Consider the following 27,766-nt stretch of genomic DNA (forward strand, 5'->3'; position numbering starts at 1 on the left):
TGCACGGGAAACGCGTTGTGTTAGAGCAGTGGCTTCTTCCTTTAGGTATGCGATAGAGGGCGTTGTATATAACGGGCCAAGTAACAAGAGTGTACAATACCTGCAGTCCGTCCCAGTAAACTGAGTTTGTTACAGCCCACGGAATTGGTATTTCACTCACTCATCAAAATATATAAAGCACCACCAGTTCAGTAAATCAATCAATCTTTATTTCGTACTGAAGAGGCCACAGGCCTACAGGGCATATACACATATGATGGAGAATTACATAAATAAATATATTTACATTACGGTGATAAAACATTTGTTCTATACAAACATTGCATTGTGAATGAACATGGCAAAATTTTGTAATAATATATTTCTATTTCTACTGATTATAAGAGTAGAGAATTTTATAATACTTGGATGGACATATAGTACTACCTTTTGATATATTTACAACGTATTGAATTATACGATGGACACATGAGAAGGAAGTGATATTCATCTTCAATTTCATATAAATTACAAAGTGAACAAATTATGTCTTCTTTTTTAACATTTTTATATCGCCGCTTTCAATCAATAAATCGTGAGATGAACATCGGAATCTTGCCATTGATCACCTAATTTCTTTATGTTAACACATGATAAGTATACTTCTTTGAATAGATCATTTTTAAATTTTCAATAATAAAACATTTACTTGACAAAGATAGTTTCTCACACCATGTGTGAAGATATATGTCTTTAAGTCTTATGGACCCGTGAAGATCCGGGGTAGAATAGGTCTTCAGCAACCCATGCTTGCCATAAAAGGCGACTATGATTGTCGTAAGAGGCGACTAACGGGATCGGGTGGTCAGGCTCACTGACTTGGTTGACACATGTCATCGATTCCCAATTGCGCAGATCGATGCTCATGCTGTTGATCACTGGATTGTCTGGTCCAGACTTGATTATTTACAGACCGCCGCCATATAGCTGGGATATTGCTGAGTGCGGCGTAAAACTAAACTCACTCCCTCACTCACTTTAAGTCTTATGGTTAACGACTGCATGAATGATGTATGAGATTCTACATATTGTGCATTCCAAACGTTTCCGAAGCCAATAGACTGACTGACTGACTGAGTTTAGTTTTACGCCGCTTTTAGCAATATTCCAGCAACATCACTGCGGGGGACACCTGAAATGGGCTTCACACATTGTACCCATGTGGGGATTCGAACCCGGGTCTTCGGCGTGACGAGCGGACGCTTTAACCACTAGGCTACCCCACCGCCCCTCGAAGCCAACAGAAAATAAGAAGTTCTTAACATGTGTTGTCCAATTTCTTTGTCCATTTTCATATCATACAATAACATCATACAATAAAATAATTTCGGTAATCGATATGGAGGCATATTTATAACAGTTTTAACCAGTATTTGACAACTTTTATGCATGTAAACAAGTGCATTGGATATCTGCCACATTCAGTAAACCACTGCGTTAACTGTATTCAATTCAACACCAAGAAATTTCTTGCATGCATAAAAATGTATTCTTTCTATTTGCTGAAAGTCAATTCCCCAGATTTCTGCTCCATATGTCAAAATTGGGTTTATTTTTGCATGAAAAATCTTAAGAAAGGTTTTGTAAAAAATATCTCCAAGTGTAATTCTTGTCTTCATAATACCGATAAATGCTTTTTGCGCATGGAGCGAAGCATATTTGACATGCATGGTCCAAGACAAACCATTGGTTAAATACAGCCTCAAATATTTATAATAGCTAACAGTCTAGATATATACCCTTAACTAACCACTTTTCTTTTTCAGAAAGTTTACCTTCCTTTTAAAGACTACGATTTTTGTTTTCTCGTTATTTACTGTCAATTTCCCTTTATCGCAGTAATGTTCAAGATCCTTTATTTGATTTTGCAGGACACTAACGGTACTTGAAAACAAAACAACGTCTTCTGCGAACAACAGTGGGAACTTTTGACTGTTTCTGGATGAAGTTGTATGCCACTTGAACAATTAGTTTCGATTTGAACAGCAAGCTCATTGATGAAGAATAAAAACAGGAATGGACTAAGTATACATCCTTGCCTTACACCAAGTTGTAATTCTAACGTTTCCGAAAATTCTTGATTAGTTTTAACACAAGCCTTCACGTTCTCATATAAAGATAATATTAAATAGTAGTTTTAGGTATGGTACGATAAGGTCTGACGAATGTTTAAAGAATTCTGATATCATGCCATCAAATCCTGGTGCTTTGTTTGATTTAAAATTGTCAATACTTTCTAAAATCTCTTCTCTAGTGGTTGGTGAATCAAGTATAGTTTCAGTAAGTTCTGAATGTTGCCGGTTCAGGTTGGTCTGTCCAGTGTTGTCATGGTAGTTTTCTCATACACGAAGCCGCTGAACAGATCACATCTGTCACAATCAACTGAACGTTCTCTGATAGCAAATTTCCTCTGAACTGTCCTGACTTATCATTATCCCAAGTAGACCTGTTGTATGTATCAGCTTTTTATTATGATTTGATTTTATTCGTAATATAATGGGAAGATGGTCTGATTCTATACGTCATTGTATACTGAAATCATTTACATGGTCAAATAATGCTGCCACCGAAATAACACAGTCAATAACACTTGTACCATTCAGACCTATGTAAGTAAAATCTCCGAGTTGTGCATCACTGCCACAACGACCATTCATAATATGAATATTAAAAGCTGAGGACATGTCAAGAAGTGTTTTACCGAACCTGTTTATAAACCTTGTCGGTGGAGAACCGTTAAGATGGAAATAGTCTATTTTGGGTTTCAGTGTATTCAAATAGATCATCCTCGATACTGTCGTTAAGACAAACAAGACACGTGACATCACAGTTCCAGAGCCCAGTTCGCAAAAATCGTCTTGACACATTCCTCAACATGCAAGGCACCAATACACCCTGCTTCGTCTGACGATTCTATTACTTACCACTTAGATATCGCCTCTAGAGATAGAGTCATTTCGCACCTCCTAATCCCTTGTACGGCTATTAATCGTCAACGTGTATGTCAGAATATCACACAAGCCACACGCCACCTCCTAGGATGACAAACACTTCATCTGCTTTATTGGTGTTGGGCATTATTTTTGGACATAGCCAAAGTAAAACGACTTTATCTCTCATTTCACAGGGTGCAGCCTTAATAACACCGCTATTTAATAGTGTTAATAATATAAAAAATCATTTTCTCTCCTTTTGTTGAAACTTGTATCTGGTTTAAAGATATCGTCGCAGCTTCTCCGCGAATCTGTATTTATCGTAGACTAACGATTATTCTCTGAGTGTATATAATTTTGACAGAAAGAAACAATTCCTTTTAAACTGAGAAGCCTTAATGAGAAGAGACATTCCTGAGGAAATCTAGAATTGATTCATTCAGAAGTTTAGCATTGCAGAAAGAACTTGGCAGAATGGATAATAATGCGGTTCAGGAACTGTGAGAGAGATATATATTTATCGCGCTATTGGATATTGGTAGTTGGGTCAGTTTTTCAACAACTGGAACTAGTCTTGAGTGTCCGTGTTAAAATTATTTCTAGGCGCAGCAACAACATAATATGCCAGCCATGGTTGGTTTCTCTGCTACCATTATATAGCAGACACCTCCGACTTCTGTAATAATTTTTAAACTGAGGGGCAAAAGAAACGTCCCCGATCATTTTTGTATCATAAAATGATACAAACACGTGCAATTCAATGTTGAAATGTTTGATATAATTTTTGAACATATTATGCAGACTGTCATTACAGAACAATTGAAACAATTTGCTGTAAGTAGAGTTTTTGTGACGTTTTTCACAGGAGGTTCAAATGTCCGGTTTTCGATCATGACAACACATGCACATCAGTACTGACAGAGTGTCTTTGAGTGTCCAACTCCTCAGTAGCGAGTGTGTCCACCTCTTGCAGCAATACATGCTGCCACACGACGTCGTGCAGAGTGCACAAGACGTCTGATCACGTGATGTGGGATGCGACGCCATTCTTCCTGTAGATCTTGAGCCAAAGCGTTTCTTGTCTGTGGGGATGTTGACGTTGCTTCACCTGACGGCCGAGATGATCCCATAGGTGCTCAATAGGTGATAAATCGGGGATCTTGCTGGCCAAGGAATGACGTTTACGTTGTTGTTGTTCAGGAAGTTCCGGGTAACAACAGCAGTGTGGGGAGTAGCGTTATCCTGCTGAAACAACACGCCTCGATTCTGCTGGAGGAAGGGTAACACGACAGGTCGTAAAACAACATCAATGTATCGACGGGCATTCAGGTTTCCCTCTATCACCAACAAGTCAGTCTTCCTCTCGCCACAAATTCTCCCCCACACCATCACACTACCGCCGCCAAACGTCTCAACTTCCTGAACGCAACAACGTGCTGTGCGTTCGTTCCGACGTCTGTAGACTCGTACCCGACCATCAGCTTTATTCAACTGGAAGCGGCTCTCGTCACTGAAGAGTACCCGGCGCCAGTTCCGCGGCTGCCACTGCCGAACTATACGTGCCCAAGCCAATCGACGACGTCGATGTTCACGCGTTAACGTCACGCGCCGGAATGGTCTGTAGGCTCTGATACCGAATCGGCGGAGTCGTCTGGATATGGTCCTTCTACTGACTGGATGGGTAAGGCTGGTTGTTGCTGATGACGTCACAGTCAGGAATCTGTTGCGCAAGTGAAGCACCCGTAAATGGCGGTCTTCCTGAGGGGTGGTTACGGGTGGTCTCCCTGTCCCAGGCCTGTCTGCAGTCCGACCTGTTGTTCTGAAGCGTGTCATCAGTCTGGTGATGGTTTTCTTGCTGCAACCCATGATTCTTGCAACGTGACTGTGAGAAGCACCCAGCTGCAACATCCCAATAGCTCTTTCTCTCTGTTCTGCCGTGAGTCGAGGTATGTTCTTTGTGTCCAACGTATGGAAGTGATGAATTCGAACAGTCGAGCATAATTTTTATACTGTACTTTCATACGGGTATGTTTCCACAGAAGCATGCAAAAAACGTGAATAAAAGCAATTTTCATGCTTACAAAAAACTCCACGTGGATTTCCTTTCTGTGAGACGTGGGGATGCGTTCGGGAGATGTGTTCCTAAATAAATTTCCGTCATAACGAAAACAGAAGAAATGTTTTTTACAATTTTACTTTGGGGACGTTTCTTTTGCCCCTCAGTTTATTTAATCTTAACTAATTGTTTAGTTCATTCACAGGATTCACATTGCGTCCGTGTGGAGATATTTTTGCAGGGCATGCAACTTTAAATCTTTGTATGTAAATAGATAGTGTCACCTCTTTGTACTTAGATACGTGTCATCGCCACACGCTTGACGCCCTAGTGGAAGTGTCTCTGGAACCCCCGCCGCCAGATATGTGTTAATAAGCAGGGACCCGTTCACACTGAGGATAGGTGTGTCATGACATCAGAAATCTCTCTGTAAACAACAACCAAACCTGGAACAGGAATGATCTAATCTCGCATCGTCTCTCAACCAATTTAGTAAGAAAAGTACACTGTCGGATACACCCGGCGCAGTCTGTATATATATCTCTCGTGTACATTGAAAACATCTCCACTTCCACTCCACATCGGTTTGTCCCTGTTTGGTAGCGAGCTCGCGCTCACAGATTCAGTGGACATGAAGCTGTTGTTGGTTTCCCTGCTCATCTGTCTTATCTTTGCTCTAGGTAAGTTTTAGGAGGCTACACTTTGTGCAGTGTTCCTTGGTGGTAATCTGTTGAAATATAATGACCAAATGTACTAAATCTGTGAATGTTGCGACACTGACATCATTTTGAGTGTAGGGTCACATCATGCATGTTGTCTTTAACAAATAATTATGATTGTAATATATTGTTAGATACACAGGGGTTTGTAACGCTAAAAACGCCGTCAAGGTATATACTGTTTCTAACGGGTTCGAAGCACTATACCTTGATGTCAGTTTTTAGCGTTACAAGCCCCTGTGGTTAGATAATAGACTAACAACTAGTCTCGGAAATGAACATATTTTACAGAAAAAACAGGACATAATAAAGAAAAATACAGTATAATGAAAAGGAGACTTTCTTCATCCTGAAACTGTGGAAATCTAGACTTGCCACATATTCTAGACTTGCATGGGCTTTTTGGAATATATTTGTTTAAGGGTCTGTATGACAGACTAGTTAGAAATATGTATCGTCATTACAATTATGACGTCAGCAATGCTGCAAGACTCTTCAAATATGATTTCGCATTTAATTGGAAATCAAACCATTTGAATAAACTTTTAATTGACTATTGTATATCCACATTAGAGGAAGTAAAATGGATGTATAAAAGCTCCAACACTTTGTTGACTATGAAACATATATGTTAATGTTCTACTCATACGGTGCAGCAGGAATGTGACGATGTATCGCAGCTCTCAAACCATCAAAGGTTGTTTTGGAATAAAAGTGTCCATCTGAAGTGCGGACTTCCGCATAAAAGTGGCCATCTGTAGCGCGGACTTCAGCATAAAAGTGGTCATCTGTGGCGCGGACTTCCGCATAAAAGTGGCCATCTGTGGCGCGGACTTCCGCATAAAAGTGGCCATCTGTAGCGCGGACTTCCGCATAAAAGTGGCCATCTGTAGCGCGGACTTCATCATAAAAGTGGTCATCTGTGGCGCGGACTTCCGCATAAAACTGACCATCTGTCGTGCGAACTTCCGCATACAAGTTGCCATCTGTGGTGCGGACTACCGCACAAAGGTGGCCTTCTGTAGCGCGGACCTCAGCATAAAAGTGGCCATCTGTAGCGTGGAAATCCGCATAAAATTGGCCATCTGTGGCGCGGACTTCCGCATAAAAGGGGCCATTTGTAGCGCGTACTTCTGCATAAAGGTGTCCATCTGTAGAGCGTACTTCCGCATAAAAGTTGCCATCTGTAGTGCGAACTTCCGCATAAGAGTGGCCATCTGTAACGCGGAATTCCGCATAAAAGTGGCCATCTGTAGTGCGGACTTCCGCATAAAGGTGGCCATCTGTAGTGCGGACTTCCGTATAAAAGTGGCCATCTGTATCGCGGACTTCTGCATAAAAGTGGCCATCTGTAGCGCGGACTTCTGTATAAAAGTGGCCATCTGTAGCGCGGACTTCTGTATAAAGGTGGCGTAGACGCTCCGTTCAGTTCTTCAACTGAAAGTGACTCAAAGTCAGTGAAATTTCCATTTTCGCTCAGCCATTCTGAATCAGAAGGAATTACTACTTATTAGGTAGGAGCAGTGATTGCAATTTAGACCTAACTGTTTTACTATGTCGTAAAGTTATTGCATCTTATTGACTTTTCTATGGTATGGATAGCTCAATAGGCCAATGCGATGTCTCCTTCTTTTATTGACACATTTGTTCATGATTGACGTTAATAAATCTATAGATAGTAGGTTCACATAATGCACACATAATTCATTTCCACTCGTTTAAAAGATCTTAGCACCTTGGATGTATTTGGGGCTCACATCGAAAACTGAATCAAATGGAGGGGTGGTTTAGCTTAATGGTTAAAGCATTCTGTCATCAAACAGAAGACCCGGATTCGATCTCCATGTGGGTACAATGTGTGAAGGACATTTCTGGAGTCCCCCGGCGTGATATTGCTGGAATATTGCTAAAAGTGGCGTAAAATGTAACTCACTCACTCACCCCTAGTTAATGGATGTTTGCCGTTGCTGGCTTCGACATTTCAGTCGCCTCGTTGGTATTTATTGGAAACATGTGTGAACTAATCACCAATCATTAACACGTTTATATACTTCAATACTTTAGTTCTAGCTAGGCCATATAATTTTTTTACGAAATTATTCTTAAAATATAATGTTGGGCTAAATTCAGTAGCGTTTCAAGTGAATTGTTCAGATGCTATGATTGTGTTAGGCTGCCGCTAAATTTAAAGCAGTGCATTTTCTCATAAGTGTAGGGTTTTGTATGAATTATTACCCGACCTGTATATATTTATGTGGACGGAAGGCCTTTCTTCGGCGTTTGATGTTGTTGTATCTTCCGTTGCCGAGCCAGGATCAATGACCGCCAGCCAAATCTGATAATAAATTCAATTTAGTATGGAAATTATCTAACAATCAATAGCTTAATCTATTTTGGCACAACACAGAATTTATGTAAGCATGCTGATTTTATCTACCGGAAAGCATACGAACTTTTGTCCTTGTTCAACTGTTTGCTTTCTATGTTTGTGAAGTTATTTGTATATATAATCACCTGTTTTACTTGAGTTGAGCACACAATAACTAAATCCATCTCCGAAACAGATGTGTAATTTCCCACAGCAAAAACGCCGTAAATCGTAGTTGTATGGGAAGGTTTGGTGTCCGCCATGCTGCTGGACAAACGTTAGTCCTTTATATTTTAAGCTTTGATGATTTTGTGTGTGCAAGTGAGTGAGTGAGTTTAGTTTTACGCCGCACTCAGCAATATTCCAGCTATATGGCGGTGTTGTATAAATAATTGAGTCTGGACCAGACAATCCAGTGATCAACAGCATGAGCATCGATCTGCGCAACTGGGAACCGATGGCATGTGCCAACCAAGTCAGCGAGCCTGACCACCCGATCCCGTTAGTCGCCTCTTACGACACTCATAGTCGCCTTTTGTGGCAAGCATGGGTTGCTGAAGACCTACTCTACCCCGGATCTTCACGGGTCGATGATTTCGAGACTGATATATACTCATCAACATTATTCAAGTACCACACTTCTGATATAAGTACAAATACACGACATGTTGTATATGCTTTGAAAACCAAACTATAAAATGGTGATTGTGACATAATTTACTCTGAATAAAACAGAATGAAATTGAAATTTGGTAACAATTTACTAGAAAGCTGAGAGAAATAAACAAAACCGAAAATATCACCAATGCCGAAAATTCTGGTCACCATGACTATGACCACTCTGATTGTGTGAAGCACCACTGGTGGCAACATGGGTACCTTGTGTAGTCATCCCTGGCACAGTAGACATCGGCCAGTCGCCTCCTCATACTGGCAATCAAGCGTCTAATTCTCACCATCGGTAACCTCTGCCATTCCTCATGGATTGCCTGCGTCAGTTCCTGCAGATTTTATACAGGAAGACATCCAACTCGAACATGGCGTCCAGGATGGTCCTAAACATGTTTGATGGGGTTCATATCGGTTCTCCATGCGGGCCACGGTAATGCGTCAGTGGAGTTTTCTGCAAATGGGCGATTACGGCTCGAGAACGGTGAGGTCTAGCGTTGTCATCCATGAACATTCAGCACTTTCTGTACGTGGCACTGAGCACCGAGTGCCCCAGATACTGCAGTCAGATACAGCTTGCAGTCATAAGAAACGCAACCGTACAGCATCACGAAAAGGCCACCAAAGGTTTCAACTACATGGATAATCTCTTGGTGTGCCACGTTATGACGTCTCCAGACGCGACAGTGGCCGTAGGTAAAGTGGTGAAGATAGACACTTTCATAAGACCAGGGGCACCTACGCCATGTCCTCAAGTTGCGAGTTTTCTCGGAGCCTGCACCCCGCCAGCAGACGACAGCCTCCTTCTGATGATACTGGTGGAGACTCCCACTCTCTATTGCCCTACGAATTAGGATTCGGTCAGTACGGTCATTGGTCTTCCTCGTAATGGACGATCCTTTACTTCACCAATGGCCACGTGCTTCGTCACAAGTCGACTAATAACCAAGAGGTTAATGTCAGCCGCGATGCTGCGACAGACCATCCCTGTGTCATGCATGTCAATCTTAACTTGTCAGCGTTCATTTCTTGAACGTCTACGTCTTGCCCTGTTTGTATATATTACTGTCGTATTTCAAACCAGTTCAGACAAATGTAGTGCACATACTGGAATTATGAAATTTATACCCTGTTTGGACCAATAATTTGAAAAGTGCCCTTGGATTCAGGTGGTGCTTAATCAATGCTGATGTGTATATGATGAAGAGCCAACTGACAGCGTCAGCAAGTTTCTTTCTGTAGCTGTACATTATACAGCCTGTCAACTGACAGGATGATCTCATTCCTATTTCTATGTTTCTTGTAAACAGTTGATTGCAAGCAATGGCGTACCAATCAAGCTATGGCGTACCAAGCTTGTTTTTAGTCAATTGATTGTCAGTAAAATGTCTGCATTAACAACTCCATTTGTTTCCACGTCTACCCAGCGATCTGCAACAACGCTCCGGTCTTCCGCAGTCGAAGATTCCTCATAGTGCGTGAGGACACCAAGATTGGTGAGTGGATTTAAAATGTTGCCATGGCAATTGTTACCCGTACCTGATTCTGTCATAACAGTGTTTAAATCACACAAGGTCGTTGGTCGAGGTGTTCGTTGCTTTCCCCATAAAACAGTTTCTGGCGGTTTCTCTGTAGTTCGCCGTGGTATGGCTTGGACATTGCTTGGTGGGGTACAAAAGAGATTCCCAGTCAGCACACTTCCCATATATGTATTTCCTCATCAAGATAACCGAGTAACGGGCGACTAACTGATGCCATTGACGTATCGCACCTGTTAGTCCAAACTCTAGCGGTGACAGACTAATCAGAAGGACGGAGATAAGATGTCGTACATTACCATTTGAAAATTGTATTCCTTAGAGTAAATCATATATACTAGCCACATAAAGAAACTGTGCATTGTCAAAATATTATCCCAGTTGATAAGTACGATAACAATGTCTAAGGTACATATAAACTTTAATGGAGGGATCATGAGACCATAACAAATCGGGAGAATTTCAATTGAAAAGTCAATCATAATGACGTCACGAGTCCACACGCGGGACAGGGGTCAAACGACCATGTCACAAGCTCAATAACGGGTATGTCCACCATCGGCATTGAGAACAGCAGTGCATCGACGACGCATAGAGCCTATCAAACGTGCAAGGAAGACTTGTGGGATGTCACGCCAGATTCTCTCAAGTTCTGTTGCAAGGTCAAGGACGTTATCTGGCGGATGAGGAAGACGGCGTAGACGTCGATCAATCTCGTCCCAAACATGCTCTATCGGGGAGAGATCCAGTGAATTTGCAGGCCAAGGCAGTCAGTCAACGTTGTGGTGTTGCAAGAAATCCATAACAACCCTTGCCGTATGAGGGCGGGCATTGTCCTGTTGGAAGGTTAACCCAGGGCCATGACGTTGCAGAAAAGGAATTGCCACAGGTCGAAGAATCTGATCCCTGTAGCCCACACCAGTTAGGTTGCCCCGAACAATCACCAAAGGAGTTCTTTGGCGTGCTGTTATTGCACCCCAAATCATCACGGAACCACCACCACAGCGATTCCTCTCCAAGACACAGGCCTGTGCATAACGTTCTCCCACGCGTCTATAGGCACGTTGACTTGGGAAATGGGGAAATCACTATGGGAAATGTTAAACTTGGACTCATCTGTAAAAACAACATTTCTCCACCAAAACAAGGGTCTGCGGACATGATTTCGGCATCACATTCGGCGAGCTTGTCGATGACGTTGTGTCAGGATAGGCCGTATGGCGGGACGTCGTGGTCTGATCCCGTGATGACGTAAACGTTGTCGAACTGTGTTGGGGTGGATACGGCGAAGTCCTGGGATGGTTCGGGCAGTCATCACTGCAGTCTGAAACCTGTGGCGAAGATGGGTCACCCTTATCCATATGTCCTGTCTTGGCGTTGTTATACGTGGACGTCCAGAACGTGGCTGATCGATGACGTCATTTGTGTTCTGGTAGCGTCTCACCAGTGCAGAAATGGTGTTCCGGTGGCAGTGGAAATGTGCAGCCACTTGTCGTTGAGACATTCCCCACGGACCATCCCAATGGCCTCATGACGTTGTGCAGACGTGAGCCTTGGCATGCTATGCGTTTCAATAGTCGTTTAATTTTTTGAACGATCGCAAGGGCAGGGGTTGAGCTTTCCAAAGTGACAGTATTGTGTGGCATTCATTTGCTCTGTTTCTCTTTCCCGGAATGCACGTGCAACAACGTATTGCACGTCTCAAGGACGAACCCACTGACGTCACGGAACGTGGCACGTGCATGCATGATGGATACATGTCACTAATCTCTGAGTTTGAATCCTTATGTGTCTACACAGGTTTGATAAATTTAGATTTTAAATTTTTGTATGCACAGTTTCTTTATGTGCCTAGTATATTATCAAATACATAATTATATCCGAAATGTAATGCCTGACGAAGACAGGCTTTTTTCCAAAGATTCACCGTAGTATTGTTCTAGAAGGTTTTTATCAATACCAATACATGTATGTCGGGGCATGTATGTACAGGGAAGAATGTATGGTATGAAGGTAACATGAACAATATAACGGTACATATAGATATAGGAGACACTGTTTCACTGTGCATGTTTCGTCAGGCACTGTCATAGGGAAGCTGACAGCGGTAGACCCGGATGGACCCGAGAACCTGGTATTGAACATCACCGACGATGCTACTGCGGAGCTAGTGATGCTGGGCCCGATGATGACCGACGTGCCGATCCATAGCAGCACCGCCGACATCATCCTAAACACCACACTCGACAGGGACTACGTAGGTTGTTTTTCATCCTAGTAATCCGAGAAGTCGTTGTGCGTCTAAATGAGATGAGGCGTGATTGCTAGAACCAAGGGAATTGCTAGAACCAAGGGAATCGATCTAGGGGATAATTTGGGCCTACCAAAATACGAGCCCTGGAAATATGGAGGATGGTCTGAAGGCCTCCAGTGACGAAATGGTTAAAATGGACGAAGCGTTCATAAAATCTTTTCATGTCATCGTTTTCTTTTCCGTCTCGAATGAAATGCCACAAGCGATGTTTCCTCTGCTCTTGTTTCCTATATGGTGTCAGACTGTTAACTCCCACCCACTGGTATGTTATAACAGGAACCCTCATCACGGAAACTGGTATTCGAGGCAACGGATGGAGAAACTACGGTACGTGTTATATACTGAGTCAAAAAAAGAAACTTCACAAAATGTAATTTGAAAAATAATGAATAATTTTTCTCTGATGATACATCTATGTATTCGAAATGGGATCCCTATCTTTCGACTCTAGAAAAACGTTAGCAAAACCCACTCAAACCCATCTATTCGTCGTGCAAATGACGTTAGTGACAAATCAGGTTTTGCACGTGCAGTCGATCACGTGATCTTCGCATCGAAGTTTTCTTCATATGCACGTGTTTGCATTGGCCTCAAGAATTGAAAAAACACTTTTAAACGACAGTTCTAACGGTACTTGAAATGCCACGATTGTCAAATGTGCAACGTGAACGTGCCGTGCCGTTGGCATGTTGCAAGCGGGAAGATCAGTTATTGACGTCGCAAGAGCAATGGGATGCAGCCGTCGTACTGTGTATGACTTGCGAGGTCGTCTATAACAAACTGGCACCACTTCTGATCGCCCAAGGTCGGGTCGTCCACGTGTGACGTCACGAGCAGAAGACCGTCAAATCGTCCTACGTCACCTACGTGACAGATTTCTGCCGGCTACACGAACCAGGGCTGAGATGTTTAGAGGTCGACGGTTGCGGGCTGCCAATCTCCATTCTCGACGTCCATATCGTGGGCCAATATTGACGCCGTTTCAGCAACGTCAACGTCTGCTGTGGGCCCAACGTCACCTCCGATGGACCCAGAGAGACTGGAATCGAGTCGTCTTTAGCGATGAATCCAGGTTTACCCTCAGATTCGCGGACGGCAGGCATAGAGTCTGGAGACGACGTCGTGAACGGTATGCCCAATGTTTTGTACAGGAAGTCGACAGATTCGGGGGCAGAAGTTGCATGGTGTGGGATGCTTTCTGTGGGAACAACCGTTCCCGACTTCTGGTCATCCGTGGAAACCTCACAGCTGCTGCTTACCGCGACCAGGTGCTCACCCCTGAACTCGTGCCTTTCATGGCGGCTCATGGCCCAGGTCTACAGTTCCAGCATGATAATGCTCGGCCGCATACCGCGATGTTGACACGAAATTTCCTTCCAAACGCTGGAATCAACGTCATGGACTGGCCATCGAGGTCCCCTGACCTTAATCCAATAGAGCACGTTTGGGATGCACTTGGGAGAAGGCTTCGTGGTCTTAGGAACCAACCTCAGAATTTGCAGGAACTTGGCGCTGCCTTGCAAGGGCAATGGCGCAGAATCCCCAACCACGTGTTCACAAGCATCAGGCAGTCGATGAGGAGACGGTGTTTGGCAGTGGTGAATGCGCGGGGCGGCCATACACGATATTGAACTGAGAAATTTCGAATTTTTATTCTTGTGACTTGACATTCTGTATACACATGTTTTGGAACGGCGGTGTAGCCTAATGGAACTGATTATGGCACTGTCAGTGTATCGAGTACATCACACAGATCTCAGCAATGAAATACATGTAATAACAATTTAACCATCTTACCATCTCTTGTTCTTTTATAGTGCCCTGAAGAAAGAATGTGAAGTTTCTTGTTTGACTCAGTATAGTTTGGCTGAACATCACAACGCTAAATACAAGATTGTATTGAAGAGTAAAACAAACTGGACTTTTCCTTGTATATGGCCCTGCCTTCATGAGGATGTTTTTTTCCACAGACCACAGTGACAGTCACACTCAACATCGATGATGTCAACGACAACGCTCCTCAGTTCACGCAGACGTCGTACAGTGCCAAGATAGCCTCGGTAGGTGGAGTGATACATTAGACAAGGAACTACTACTAGTACTACTATTACTACTACTACTATTACGACTACTGTACTCGCCTAAGACCCCGAACTCTGCAGTGCAGAGTTGCATCTCTTATGATATGAGAATATTTGTATTGTGGGTTCGAATCCCGGTTGACCCCGATTATGTTTCTAGGTTTGTCGGCACCATAAGTTTGAGAGGTAAATATCTGGGCCTGGCATTCTCACATTTTCCTGATAGTGGTGACACAACTGGCATACTGCTCCAAGCGGCGGTAATCCCAACACTTCTATTGCAACAACTATAGTATGACCAGAAATTATTGAGAATTTTAGGAATATGTTTAGGAATAGGGAGGCGCAGGTAGGCCCAGAAAATGGACTGTCGGTGACAGAGGCGGCTTGGTATTCTTGTTTCTAAAAACAAACGAAGGAGTTTAGAAAACTTAATGCTGGATATGATTGATAGAGGAACTGTGGCTGTCTGTAAGGGGACAATTAGAACTGAGCTGCATGCAATGGGTTGGCAGAAAAGTCGAGGAATTCCATCACCGATCATGAAACCTGAACAAAAGGAGCAAAGGTTGAACTGGTGCTTACATCATAGAAATTTTAACTGGGACAATGTGATTTTCTCAGATGAAAGTTCTGTGTAGCTGTTTCCTAATACACTGAAATTCTGGACCAAACAAACTGAAATACCTTTGTATCAGCGCCCAAAGTACAGTCCGCAATTTAACGTGTGGGGTGGCATATCTGTGTTAGGGGCAACGCCCCTCTGTGTATTTGAAGGGAATATGAACAGTGAGCGGTACACAGATATTCTCGAGGGACATTTACTTCCATCTGCTCACGTGTTCTATGGAAATGTTTGGATTTTCCAGCAGGACAAGGACCCAAAACATCGTTCAAAGCATTCACAGGCCTGGTTTCGGACCCAAAATATGACATTATTAGATTGGCCAAGCTATAGCCCTGACCTAAATCCAATAAGAAATGTTAGGGGACTTATGAAGGAAAGTGTCAATAAGAAAAATCTAATGAAAGAAGAGGTGGTCCGATATTGGGACAGCATGGACCACGACTTTCTAACTTCTTTGATCAGTAGTATGCTCCGCCGCATTGAAGCCTGCATTGCTGCCCATGGTGACTTGACAAAATACTTACTGTTCACCTGTCTTTGAGTCTGGAGTTATGTTCTGCTAATATTCACATTTAATACGTGAGTAATGAGTGAAATTTTCAAAAATAATAAAATTACAATCTTTAAATTCTCAATAATTTCTGGTTGTACTGTATATGACAGACACTCCTGATACACAGCTGTGTGGTAGATAGTAACGATGATGTCGTTGTTGTTGCAGACCGTACCTGTAGGCACCGTCGTCCTTATTGCAACGGCAGTGGATCCAGACATGGCGTACGGCGGCACCGTACAATACACTGTTGTCGTAAGCAAATTCTCCAATCCTTTGTAGGAAAATGAAAAGATACCATGTCTTCCGCCTGTGCTTATTTGAGTAAGTGAATGGTGTAGCTGAAGTCAGCAATGTGCAAGTTATACCACGCCGGCCTTTGAATAGACGAGGCCCACACAAACCCGTGACCGACAATTTTTAGGAACAATGGGCGGTGGGGTTTGCCGTCTTGACACTAGCTATAAAAAGATCTGATATTAAACACAATTGTTTCTACACTTAATTGTACACGCTGAGAATATTTACTGAAGCAGTCATAAAATACCCGAAAGTGTTTGCTTGGCCTTCCCATCTCCGCTTGGCATTCACACCAGTTTTCACAACTGCCACGTGATGGGGACCTCACACGTCTCTTGACTCATGACAATGTAAACTGGAGCTTTGTGTTCTTGTTGGAGTTTTCTGATAAGTCGTTGCAAGATAGTCCTGGCCAGAGGACGCCATAGCAGTAGCAGCATGAGGTCTCTGGTATCTCGCTCATACTTTGCTGTACGTTTCTTTAGCTGTCACGACTCGTCTGTTCGCCTCCAAGCTCTTATGTAGTTTCTTTCGGAGGTTCTCCACAAATCCCTCCTGGAAATATGAGAGAACATACACTGTCAGCAGTTTCCTAATGTGAAAAGTATGTCACAACAGATGGAACGTTGATTTGCTGTTTGAAAAGAAAGATTGAAACACATCCTCCATTCTTGAAAAAGTCCCGTTAACATTACTAAGTGTTATATTGATGCTTATAGTATTGGTTATTGTTACATAACCTTTATAATCGAAATGCAAGTTGTTACATTTCTATACCTGTTACAAGCTAACAACAAGAAATATGGTAAATAATGTCAGACAAACTAACTAGAGACGTGTCTGAGTAGTTTCAGGAATCACTTGTTCTTGGATCAGGGAACACGAAGGACACCAGATAATGGTCGTGATTCTGTATATTCCCTGAGTGAGTCAGACCTTACATTTTGCACTGAAACTTTTGCGGTTCCACACATTACAGGTTTAGACATTCCCGGCACTACGCATTCATGTTTTAAGGCTGTGTGTAGTTGTGCACGTAAGGTGGTTATTTTATATCAGTACATTTGCATTGACAGACCAAGGACCTGTTTGCCTTTCAAGCCTTCGATGTGAATCTCTACACCGGTCTGATAGCTGTCAAAATGCCATTAGTCACCCAGAAAGGACGCGATCTTCACATGAAGGTCATTGCGACAGTGAGTATATATGCAGATCGTGCCATCGTCAGGGTGAGATTCGTGGGTGAGACTGGGTGTGGTAGTGTGTGTGTTTATGGTCGTGTGGCCAGGATCTCTTCCTAAACGGCAATATAATCACACTGTTTAAATAGACTAGGCGTGGAGATGAGAGATTCGACGTCGCGTTCACCATTATTGCCGTTATGTATGCGCCGTGCATGTTGTTGGATGATGGCGAATGGTATACAGGTGGACGAATGTGAGACATGGTTTGTGACCTGAAAGTACTCAGAGGAGGAAGCGATCGAGGGCTTGATGTGCTGTTTGATACATTAATAGAATACATATATGAAAGTACGACTGCTGATGTCTGGTGTATCAGCTTACTGCCAAACAACCCAGGGGCCACTGAAGCTGTCACACATAAAGGTAACTATATACGATCTGTTTGTGAATCAGAGCCACGAGCAGTTGGTATGTCAGACTGTATTTAACATAACAGCAACAATGACGTTTGTATTGAGTTGTGATTTCTAACCATAACGGTGTATGCCTAACCATAACGGTGTATGCAACTGACGTATACACATGAACTGTTTAGAAGGTTCATTAAAGAGGACATTAATCATTTTACGACTTGGTGTGCAGAAAACAACTTTACATGATAATCTTAAATGTCACAAAAACAAAGGAACTGATAATTGACTTTCGGAGTAAAGCCACAGAAATGCTTCCAGTGATAATCAACAGTGAATGTGTTGAGACAGTGTCGGAGTATAAGTATCTGGGAACCTTCATTGACTCTAAGGTGAACTGGAACTCTAACACTGAAGCCCTATACAAAAAGTGTCAACAACGTCTTCATCTCATGCGTAAACTGAGATCTTTTAATGTATACCCATCTGTGATGGCATCTTTTTATGTAGCATTTATTCAGAGTATTTTAACATTTTCCTTCCATTGTTGGTACGGGTCTCTCTCAGTTCATCTCAAATCTAAAATAGACAAAATTGTTAACACTGCAAGTAAAATCGCTGGAATCAGATTTGAATGTTTATCATCAATATATGAGCGGCAAATCGTGAATCAAGATGTCAAAATCATATCTGACCGTACTCACTACTTAATTCGGAATACAACCTCCTCCCTTCAGGCCGCCGCTACAAAGTTCCAATTGTGAAAACTAAGAGAGCCCATACATCCTTTATTCCAAGTACCATATCTCTCTTAAACAAATGTGAAGATACCTAAATCAAAGAATTTATGTAAATATGTTTGGTATCTATCTGATGTGTCAGTAGCTCTGCTGATATAACACAAATTCCTGAAAAGGCATTAAAGTATTATTCTATTCTATTCTATTCTATTTGAGTTCACTCGAGATTTGCAGTGAATCGCTGTTTTTCATGTTCACTATTTGTTGTCCCCTGTATATGATTATTATGTTGATACGTAAGGGTGCCTTTGTACAACACAACCATAACTAAGGTTGAACTTATTGTCTGAGGTTAACCTTAAGGTAACCTCAACAAAAAGGATACTTAACTGAAACCTTAACTAAGGTTGAAATCTTCAGTACCGGAGACCCAATATGTCCGTAGTTAGGGTTGTGAGTTATCTCCACAACAATAAACGATAAACAATTAGCCGGTTTGACTGTGTACCTTAATGTGGACAACACGCGCACCTGTTTGGCATCAAAATAACGTTAATGAAATTTAAAGAATATTTCATAACACACAAATATATGTTTTAGGATAATACTTTTCTTTGTTTATGATTATGTGGCTATTTCTCCTCACAAGTATACATTTTTGCACTGCTGACCGCCGAACCTTGCACGTCATGTATTAGATACGGTAATGATATTATCTAATTACTCACATTTCAGTTACATAAGTCAGTGTTAGTCGATACTCAAAGTGCCAAATGTCTGTTAGTCGTTTATAATCGTGTTTGCATGGTTCTATTAGACCGTGAATAAAATATGTTTAAACGACCACAGTTCGCTTATTATCACGACGGTCCAACTTGAAATATGTAATTCCATGGATGGTAACTCCCTCGCCCCCCCAAAAGAAAATACATACATGCCACAATATGTGATTCAATATGTAATAAGTACTGCAAATCTGCAATTTGTGCAGAACATGGGTGATCAGGAAAGTGTTGCTAATCTTTTATACCCAAATAAACGAATCGTGAACAGGCTTACCTTAAGTGTTACTGAAAATTTTAATAATTTTGCACCAATGTATGTCTTTATCTTTCGAAAAGTTGACAAATTTTGTCGATGAGTCGATAGTAAATCAGCCGGTAAATAGTAAATCATGAAATATATTTATCATTTATTCTTGTAAGAATGACTTTAAAACGTATCAGTCCATTGCATTATGTATTTTCGTTCAAAGAAATTGGAGATTAGCAACAGCATGCATATTCTGAAACCACTCACTACACTTAACATAAAAAGCACTGTTTCAAATTTTTCCCTTCATCCCATTGGCGGCCATCTTGGATTTCAAAATGGCCGCCATATTCAATAACGTGCCACCCTTTTTTCACCTTTAAATGCTATTCTGTTTCTAGTTTCACTATATATTTGAAAAATATATGCTGTTAAGGATTACTTGTATACACCAAAGTACCTAAGACACAGTTACTGTGAATACATGAAGGGAAAATGTACCAGATTGAGACATCATATGTTTTATATCAGCTATGTATTATAAATAAGTATACACTGAACTCCGGACACTTATATATTGTCATACTGGTTTTGCTCTGTGTGGAAAACAAGAATATTATGAATGTTATGATAACCACATTAGCTATTAATGAATGAATTATACTACTAACGTGTTGATCAGTGGTGTAAGTGACGAAACAAATGGTTGAAGATGAATGTCCACAATGTCACAGAATTTATAGGTTAATGTCTATCCTCAGATGTTTCAATCTTCAGCCATCACAAGCACTACATATGATGATACACAACACTCTTTACAGCATTTCATTGATATCACCATGATTTCCATTTAAGATATTTCATTATTCTCCTATAGATAAGCTGTAATTAATGATGAAAGTAAATATCTGCAATATCACCGAAAGGAGAGTACTTTCCACAACCATTCACACTCATAATATATATATCAGTACATCAAAATTATCATCAGGAACTGTTTGAGACTCGTCATTCTCACATTGATTACCATTCAGTACATGGTAAGTCTTTTGATTTTTATGTACATAGTTTAGTTGAACAATCTGTCTTGCACTGGCATCGCACCATCTCAAGAATAGTCTGGGGAGCTGGAAGAACATCTGTGGTGACTGGCCCAAGCTTAGCATCTTTATCCTTATGAAACCCATAACTCATTGGGTCCAAGAAGACTTGTTTGGCAACATGAACTTGAGCCCATACCCATGATTCATCTAAACTCTGTCAATGTGCTGTCTCAAGGCACCAAGTGTTGGAAGGAACCTGTCACCATGTACTTGCAAAAGAGATACCATCTGAGATACCATTCATTCAAGGTGATTGCTTTTGGACAATACACAGTACATACAAATATATCTAATGTTAAAACTGTTTCTTCATCAAGATCTTCTCTACAAGACAGCAACAGTAAAGCTTTAACAGTGTCTTCGCTGGCTCCTAGGAACTTCTTGAACCAAGTTGTCTCCCCAACTCAAGACTCTACCTGTATTATCAGATCCAGAAAAGCAATGGAAGGCTGGCAGATCTTTCGCTTTTTCAACCCCAAGTGATTTCCATATAGGCTGTATTTGTACTTCACCTGATGCCGTGGAGATAGATGTCTTTCCTCGCAGGCGATCATAATTTCCTATGATTAGCACGAGGACGTCAGTATCTGAAGAGAGGAAAACAAGTTCAGAGTTTCATTGAGATGCACAGATGGCTTGGTGGATCATGAGTGTGTCAGCCTCTTCATTGTTGTCTTCCTTGGTTTGATGAATCCTTGCTGTACTCCATGAGATAAGAATCGCTCTAATGTGATGAATCGCTTTAATTGATTCTTGTTTCATCAGTTATTTGGTACTGGACTGGATCCTTGCCATGACGTCTTTTTTCTCTTGTTGACCATTTAAGTGAGGCAGGTTTTTAGGTATCAAACACAAGACTGACTTCACTGAATTCTCTTGTAAGGCTCATCAGTCGGTTAATGAAGCACTGACTTAGATCCTTTCATGTCTCCATTGTAGGAGGTAACTGTGTCATCTTCTGAACTATATATATATATTTAAACCAAAATGAATTAGTTATTCTAAAATAATCATATGGCAAACTTCTTTTAAAAAAATGCATAATTCATAAAATAATATGATGCACTTATAGTCAAGTCACTACGTTATATAATCAATTGCGAGTCAAAAGTCTTGTTGGAAAATACGAAGAATTCTGTAACAAATAAATCACAATCAGTACAAAAAAACAGAAAATTTATAAACTAATCCCTAAAGGATACACGAACAACATCTAAGTAAATTAAACCATAAACCAATTTGCAAAAGTTAGATATTTTTAAGAAAACACTGTTATTGTTTGTTGCAATGAAAGTATGACTGCATTATAACATGTTAGGGGCCCTTTTAGGGCGGATGTTTTAAGGGCACTATTGTTATGACCCAAAGCATGTTTCCTGATTTAAATTACACATTCTATATTGTCGGAGCTGTGGACTTAATAAATATACTTGATATGTAATATGAACAGAATAGCTTTAAGAACACCTAACATTACATCAAGTATATATTATCCCCAAAAGGGCCCCCTATGGCATACAAGCACTAAGACTAAACACTCAGTTATTTAAGCAGACATGTAACATTCTACTTATGTAATAGCATGTCAAATACGATGAAAATGTCAATCAATTTACTACTAAATGACACAGGTAATCACAAATGCATCTAAAAAGTCAAAACAGCATCTAGACACTAAGGAGGCAAGTGGTCTCATGTAGTAGATTTCATTGATGTCCCATTTTAAAAAGTATCTTCAGTCAAAATAAATAGAAAGATGTGTCAACACTGGAAAATATTGTTATACTGACCTTCAAGTCATGCTTGATAACCACTGGGTACCATCCTTTTGACACAAAGTTGTCTTCAAATGTTCATGTTTTGCAAGTCATCACTGCCATGTTGACGTATTAGAACAGGGTCACAAAGGGAGATAACTCATATCAGGAGTGATCTCCTACAACTATTTATGCTTCCATAACTGGGAAGGAACTTTAGGGCGCTAACTTAAGAGAAAGTGAAAATTTGGACTGCATGGTTTGCATATTTCACAAACAGGGACGCGGAAAGAGTATATCAAACTCACGTACACGTTGAAAACAAACGACAATCTGTCGAAAAAAGTGACACTTCGGCCACAACTAAGGTTTTAGGCGTTTACGAATAGCCCGACATGACTGTTTGGAATAGCCCGACATGACTGTTCGGAATAGAACAAGGACGTTCGGACGAATCGGCAAGAGTAAAAAAATAAATTTTGACGATGTGAAATATCTATTAGCAAAATAATTGGTCGACAGGATTTACTTGCCTTTGTGCGTGAATATGATTCCCACTGAACGGTTCTTTGTGAATATTACTTATTGCTTCATATAATGAAACACAACAGGAATTAGATGTGTCATGGTGTTAGCTGTTCGGTAATATACCCGACACCGTTCTACCCCAAATAACGCTTCTATACCAGTTTCCTCACATTGATGTCAACAAGAATGTAGCCATTTTGAAACATAGATTAAAAATTAACCTCAAATGATCCAAATGGACTCACGATACGGTGAAGGCGGAACGGCAAGAGGTGTGTCAAGTCATATGACTTGTTTAGGAGGCATTTCCCAGTAGCGAGTACATTCCATTATCATAGATACTTTGGCAATGGATAATTATAAGGTCGTGGGCGTCTAACGTTTCTGATATCTGATCATACACCTAGCACAAGACGTGATGACCTAGCTCTGTTTGAAGCCCACCCGGGAGGTTCATGGCAGTCATGTTCGATTATGGGTGAACAAAGGGTGCAAAGGGTGCCCTATCAATTGGAAAGGTTATGGCCTCCGTGGTCTTGGATGCAGAGGAAGACGTCAGCGGGAAATATCTTCCGCAAAACTAGACACTAACAAACAGTTCTATTCTATAACATAAAGAAATGATGAGTGTGTATGCTAGCGATTAGGCACTTTCCTCCGTGTGGCCTCATCCTCCACAAATATAAGAATGTGTCATCCCACATGTAACATATTGCGTTTTATATCAGATACCACAGGATAAAGGATAACTTATACATGAACTGATCATATTTGAATCATTTTATACCTAAATATACCTTCATACTTATTTGAGTCTTCACACCTAATCAAGATGTAGAATTTATGTTCAGTTTCCCCACAGTCGAAATTGGTAGCATAAATTCCGTTATGTTAAACGACAGATATTTACAGATATAGTGCAATGAAAATCTAAATTTAGAAACCCAGCTTATCATAGATGCACTTTTGAGACAGTTCCGGGATGAGAGACGTGGCATGGGGAGCTCAGAAGGAGTGTGCTCTTCCAGCAAGGCGCCGGTGCACGAACGAGTCACTGCCACGGATGCAGTCCACGATGTGACTTTGGCCTCCTATAGGACCCACCTTATTCTGCTGATTGGGCTCCTATAGGCTTCCATCTGATCCCCAATATTAACAAAGTTCTTGCTGGAAATCCTCTCCCCTCTTGAAAGATGACATCATAGCAGCTGTGGGGAACCTTTCGGAGGGTAAAAGACTCCAGCGATACTGAGATAAGGTCCCCCTGACATAGCTGGCACAAGTGCGTCAAAGTGGAAGGGGATTATGATGGAAAATATATTATTTCAGTGTCTTTAGGTTAGATGTTTGTATGTGAGGTTCATATGATTCAATCATCCTTGGAAGCAGACATATATTTGCTGACATTTGGTTACAGGACGGCGGCGGACTGCAGACCTCGGTTGACGTCACAATCACCGTCACGTGACTCCCTTCAACATCCGTCTGTACGCGGTGTCCCATCATCCCCCAAAGTAACTGCATCCAGCATTCAGGTGTAGTCGTCGCGCATCCAGCAGAATGACTTTGTGAACACAATAAAGCAAATAGTCACCTAAGTCTGCGTGTAATGTGTGTTATTAGATAGCTTAGTTCACCTACATGTTAGAACGTTAGGTGCATGTAGTTCGATGACACTTGTAGTTCAACATGATGATGATAGATGAAGGACAATAGGTCAAGCTTGTTAAATACTTTCAATGACATGGCAGGGGAGGTGTGCAGTATAGCAGTGTTCTCTTTGTCCTGGAACTTACTGACTCTCATTCTTGTACTCGAGGTTCTAGTAGATCCGTATGCACTAAATCTGTGGAGTGTCCATTCAGATGAATGTATGTTTATACCGTTCCGGTTGACCTGGGGAGCTGTAATCTGCAATGAATGTTTGTACTCAAGGTTTTGGTTGAACTTTTTGGACTTTAATATGCAATGAAATACGAGTTTAATGTAATAATTATATATGTATGTTAGGCAATATTATAACCGATAGATCCCCTAGTATTGTTTTAGCATCCTAGTGACACATCCTGGGTTGTCAGTATCGGGTATTGGCTTCACCAAGGCGGCATACCAATCTACTACTTGGATATTTCTTCCACATGACTACACTTATCACTGATTATAGACGGCTGGCCATTATAGAAATACATAGGAATATAAGGTGATGGTAACAGACGGTAAAGAGTGAGTGAGTACTGGATGAGAACAAGGAAGAACTATGTGTAATCTGATTACACAAGGCCATTTAGAAAGTGGTCAAATGTAACATATGTTATATTTGGGATTACACTTTCTTATTTAAGTACAGATTCTAGTACTCTTTGGGTTGAGTCACATCCGGGACTCGAACTCGGAGTGTTTGGGTTCGAATCCCGGATGGGACTCAACCCAAAAAGTCTGACTGACTGACTGAGTTTGGTTTTACGCCGATTTTAGCAATATTCCAGCAATATAACGGCGGGGGACACCAGAAATGGGCTTCACTCATTGTACCCATGTGGGGATTCGAACCCGGGTCTTCGGCGTGACGAGCCAACGCTTTAACCACTAGACTACCCCACCGCCCCTAACCCAAAAGAAGTAGAATCTATACTTTACTAAGAAAGTGTAATCCCAAATATAACATATGTTACATTTGTAGCCTGATAATCAACGGAACATACTGGCGGTGCAGTTATTGTAAGGACCAATTACAAGAAGGGCGACAAGGGTATGTAGTTTATGTTAATGGGCGTCTCTGATGTCATACCCCCATTGTACGAATGAGTCTCGGTTTGACAGTTCGTGGGAATGTCGTCCAGTCCTCTTAGATTCGAACCGCACATCACCGACACAGATTCCAGCCAGCAACCCTTACAGCCCGTATCAACACGATTGGAAGATCATGTGTTCTATGTGACACAGTTTCCAGCCGTAACTCACTACAGTTATTGTGACTTAAGAGTGAGCACACAGACCTTCCTGAGCTCCCAACAGGGACACGGCAGCGAGAGTAAAGCAGTAAGAAACACTCTCGCTAAAATATGAAGTATGGGGAAAACTGTTTTATGTGGCAGTAAAGTTTTGGAAAAATGCAATTCTAAATTTGCGTTTTGGGGATTTGTAACTTAATACACTTAACGTGTATCTGAAAAGAAGTGTTCCCCTAAGACTGTGGCGAAATTGACTCGCCATAGACACAAATATATGTGCAGAAGAGATAGATTTGTTCCACTGTGGTTTGTGCAGCTCGTGGTTCTAACCAACCTGCATAAACATTGAACCAATCTGTGCCACATCAGTCCGTGTGTACATACACAATGAGTTGAATGTAAATACACGTGGTGTAAATATATCTCGACAGTTTACTTGGGTCGATACAAACTTCTCTGAATATTGCTGTTAATTAGGGTTGCTCTCTCAACAAGATGCATAAGCCCAGGAAACAAGCTGGTACAAGTCGTGTGAGTGAGTAAATTAGTTTACAGTCCTATCCGGCAAGTTGTCAACACCGGCATAACATCTCAGTCCCGTCCGTGGCTAGGGCAATTATCATCATTTAAAAGCTCTGCAATCCGGCAGCTGTCAATTCCGGATCTCGGCATGAAATGAGCCGCCCGACTATGGGTTTATACTGTAATCAGTGCTGTCTAATCCGGCGCGTGGCGAGGATTCGGCTGGATGTGTATTGTCAACCAATTAATCAAATTAATCCAATTAATCTTAGTTCAGCATGGGTATTCTTGTACATGTAACTGGTGAGTTGACATGTTTTATTGTGATACAACAATGTATATGAGAGTGACAAAACGTTTTCACTTCTAGTCAGAAGTAACCGTGTCATCTGTACAATCCGGCAAGTCTGTACAAGTCGTGTGAGTGAGTAAATTAGTTTACATGTAGTTCAAATCCTTTTAGTACACGTCCTTACAGTGATGTAGTGAACCACGTTCTGATGGCCGAGGGAGAATGAGGGCTGACTCGTCAATTACCGGGGTAGGTCCTCCGTAGCGGGTGAGATTCGAGTGCACGTAATTTAGGTGCCAGAAACGCCTCTACCTAGGATATTCTCTACATATACCGTCTACATCATGAGAACTGTTGTTGTTCTTCAGGTGACCTCGCTTGACCTTATTTGAGAGGTGGGACTATTTCACCTGACTGTATTAAAACCATTGCTTAAAACCTGTCGAATCATATCAGAAAACCTTCTGATAGTTTTAAGTGTCCCAGGAACGCTAATTTTGGTACACAATCGTTAAGGTAAAGATGCTATGTACATGTACGGGTGTGAATGGAAATACATTCTTCCCCAGAAAGGAAGTGAGTTGTATGATGTATAAGAGGGTTTAAAAGCGATAAGCAGGTCGGGTGATTGTTTTGCCATCCTGTAGAATATCACCAGGTGCGAGAGCGATACCTATTTCCCAGGATATTGTGATCTTTTCTTTGTCTTGAAAATAACAGTAACGATTTCTTCATCTCTCATTTGAAGACGAAAATGGAATTCGTCACTACTCCAAACATTTCTCCTACGTTGGAGAACCTCTGTAAGGGACGCTGCTGAAGCCGCTGAACTCAATTACATAGAGGTAACATGACGCTAAAGTGGTGCCTTCGGATTCCGTCAGCTCGTAGCGGGTTGCGAACAGTCTGCGAATGGGCGCTACTGTTGGGGTGTGTTTTCGAAGATGAACGACCCGGATGTAGGGAACATCGACTGCAAGGGTGATTAGACTTGACCTTGATCTTGGAGGACATGCGGACATGTTACCGATTAAGTGTCCAATGTCGTG

At 41.5% G+C, this 27,766-nt stretch overlaps 1 protein-coding gene across 2 annotated transcripts; it reads left to right on the plus strand.

Moving 5' to 3' along the window:
* Nucleotides 1-5,528: 5,528 nt before the first annotated feature.
* Nucleotides 5,529-24,550, plus strand: LOC124286707 (protocadherin beta-14-like). 2 transcript variants are annotated; one of them, XM_046723130.1, is made up of 8 exons: nt 5,529-5,708; nt 10,212-10,280; nt 12,404-12,579; nt 12,913-12,963; nt 14,607-14,696; nt 16,067-16,153; nt 17,275-17,394; nt 24,370-24,550. In XM_046723130.1, the coding sequence occupies exons 1-8, from the start codon at nt 5,660-5,662 to the stop codon at nt 24,418-24,420; spliced, it is 693 nt and encodes a 230-aa protein (XP_046579086.1). In that variant the 5' UTR covers nt 5,529-5,659; the 3' UTR covers nt 24,421-24,550. The 2 variants fall into 2 exon arrangements, with proteins under 2 accessions (XP_046579086.1, XP_046579087.1); XM_046723131.1 differs by lacking the exon at nt 16,067-16,153.
* Nucleotides 24,551-27,766: the final 3,216 nt, after the last annotated feature.

This window comes from Haliotis rubra, unplaced genomic scaffold (assembly GCF_003918875.1).
Source record: "Haliotis rubra isolate DU_JTF1 unplaced genomic scaffold, ASM391887v1 Scf39, whole genome shotgun sequence".
Lineage (NCBI taxonomy): Eukaryota > Metazoa > Mollusca > Gastropoda > Lepetellida > Haliotidae > Haliotis > Haliotis rubra.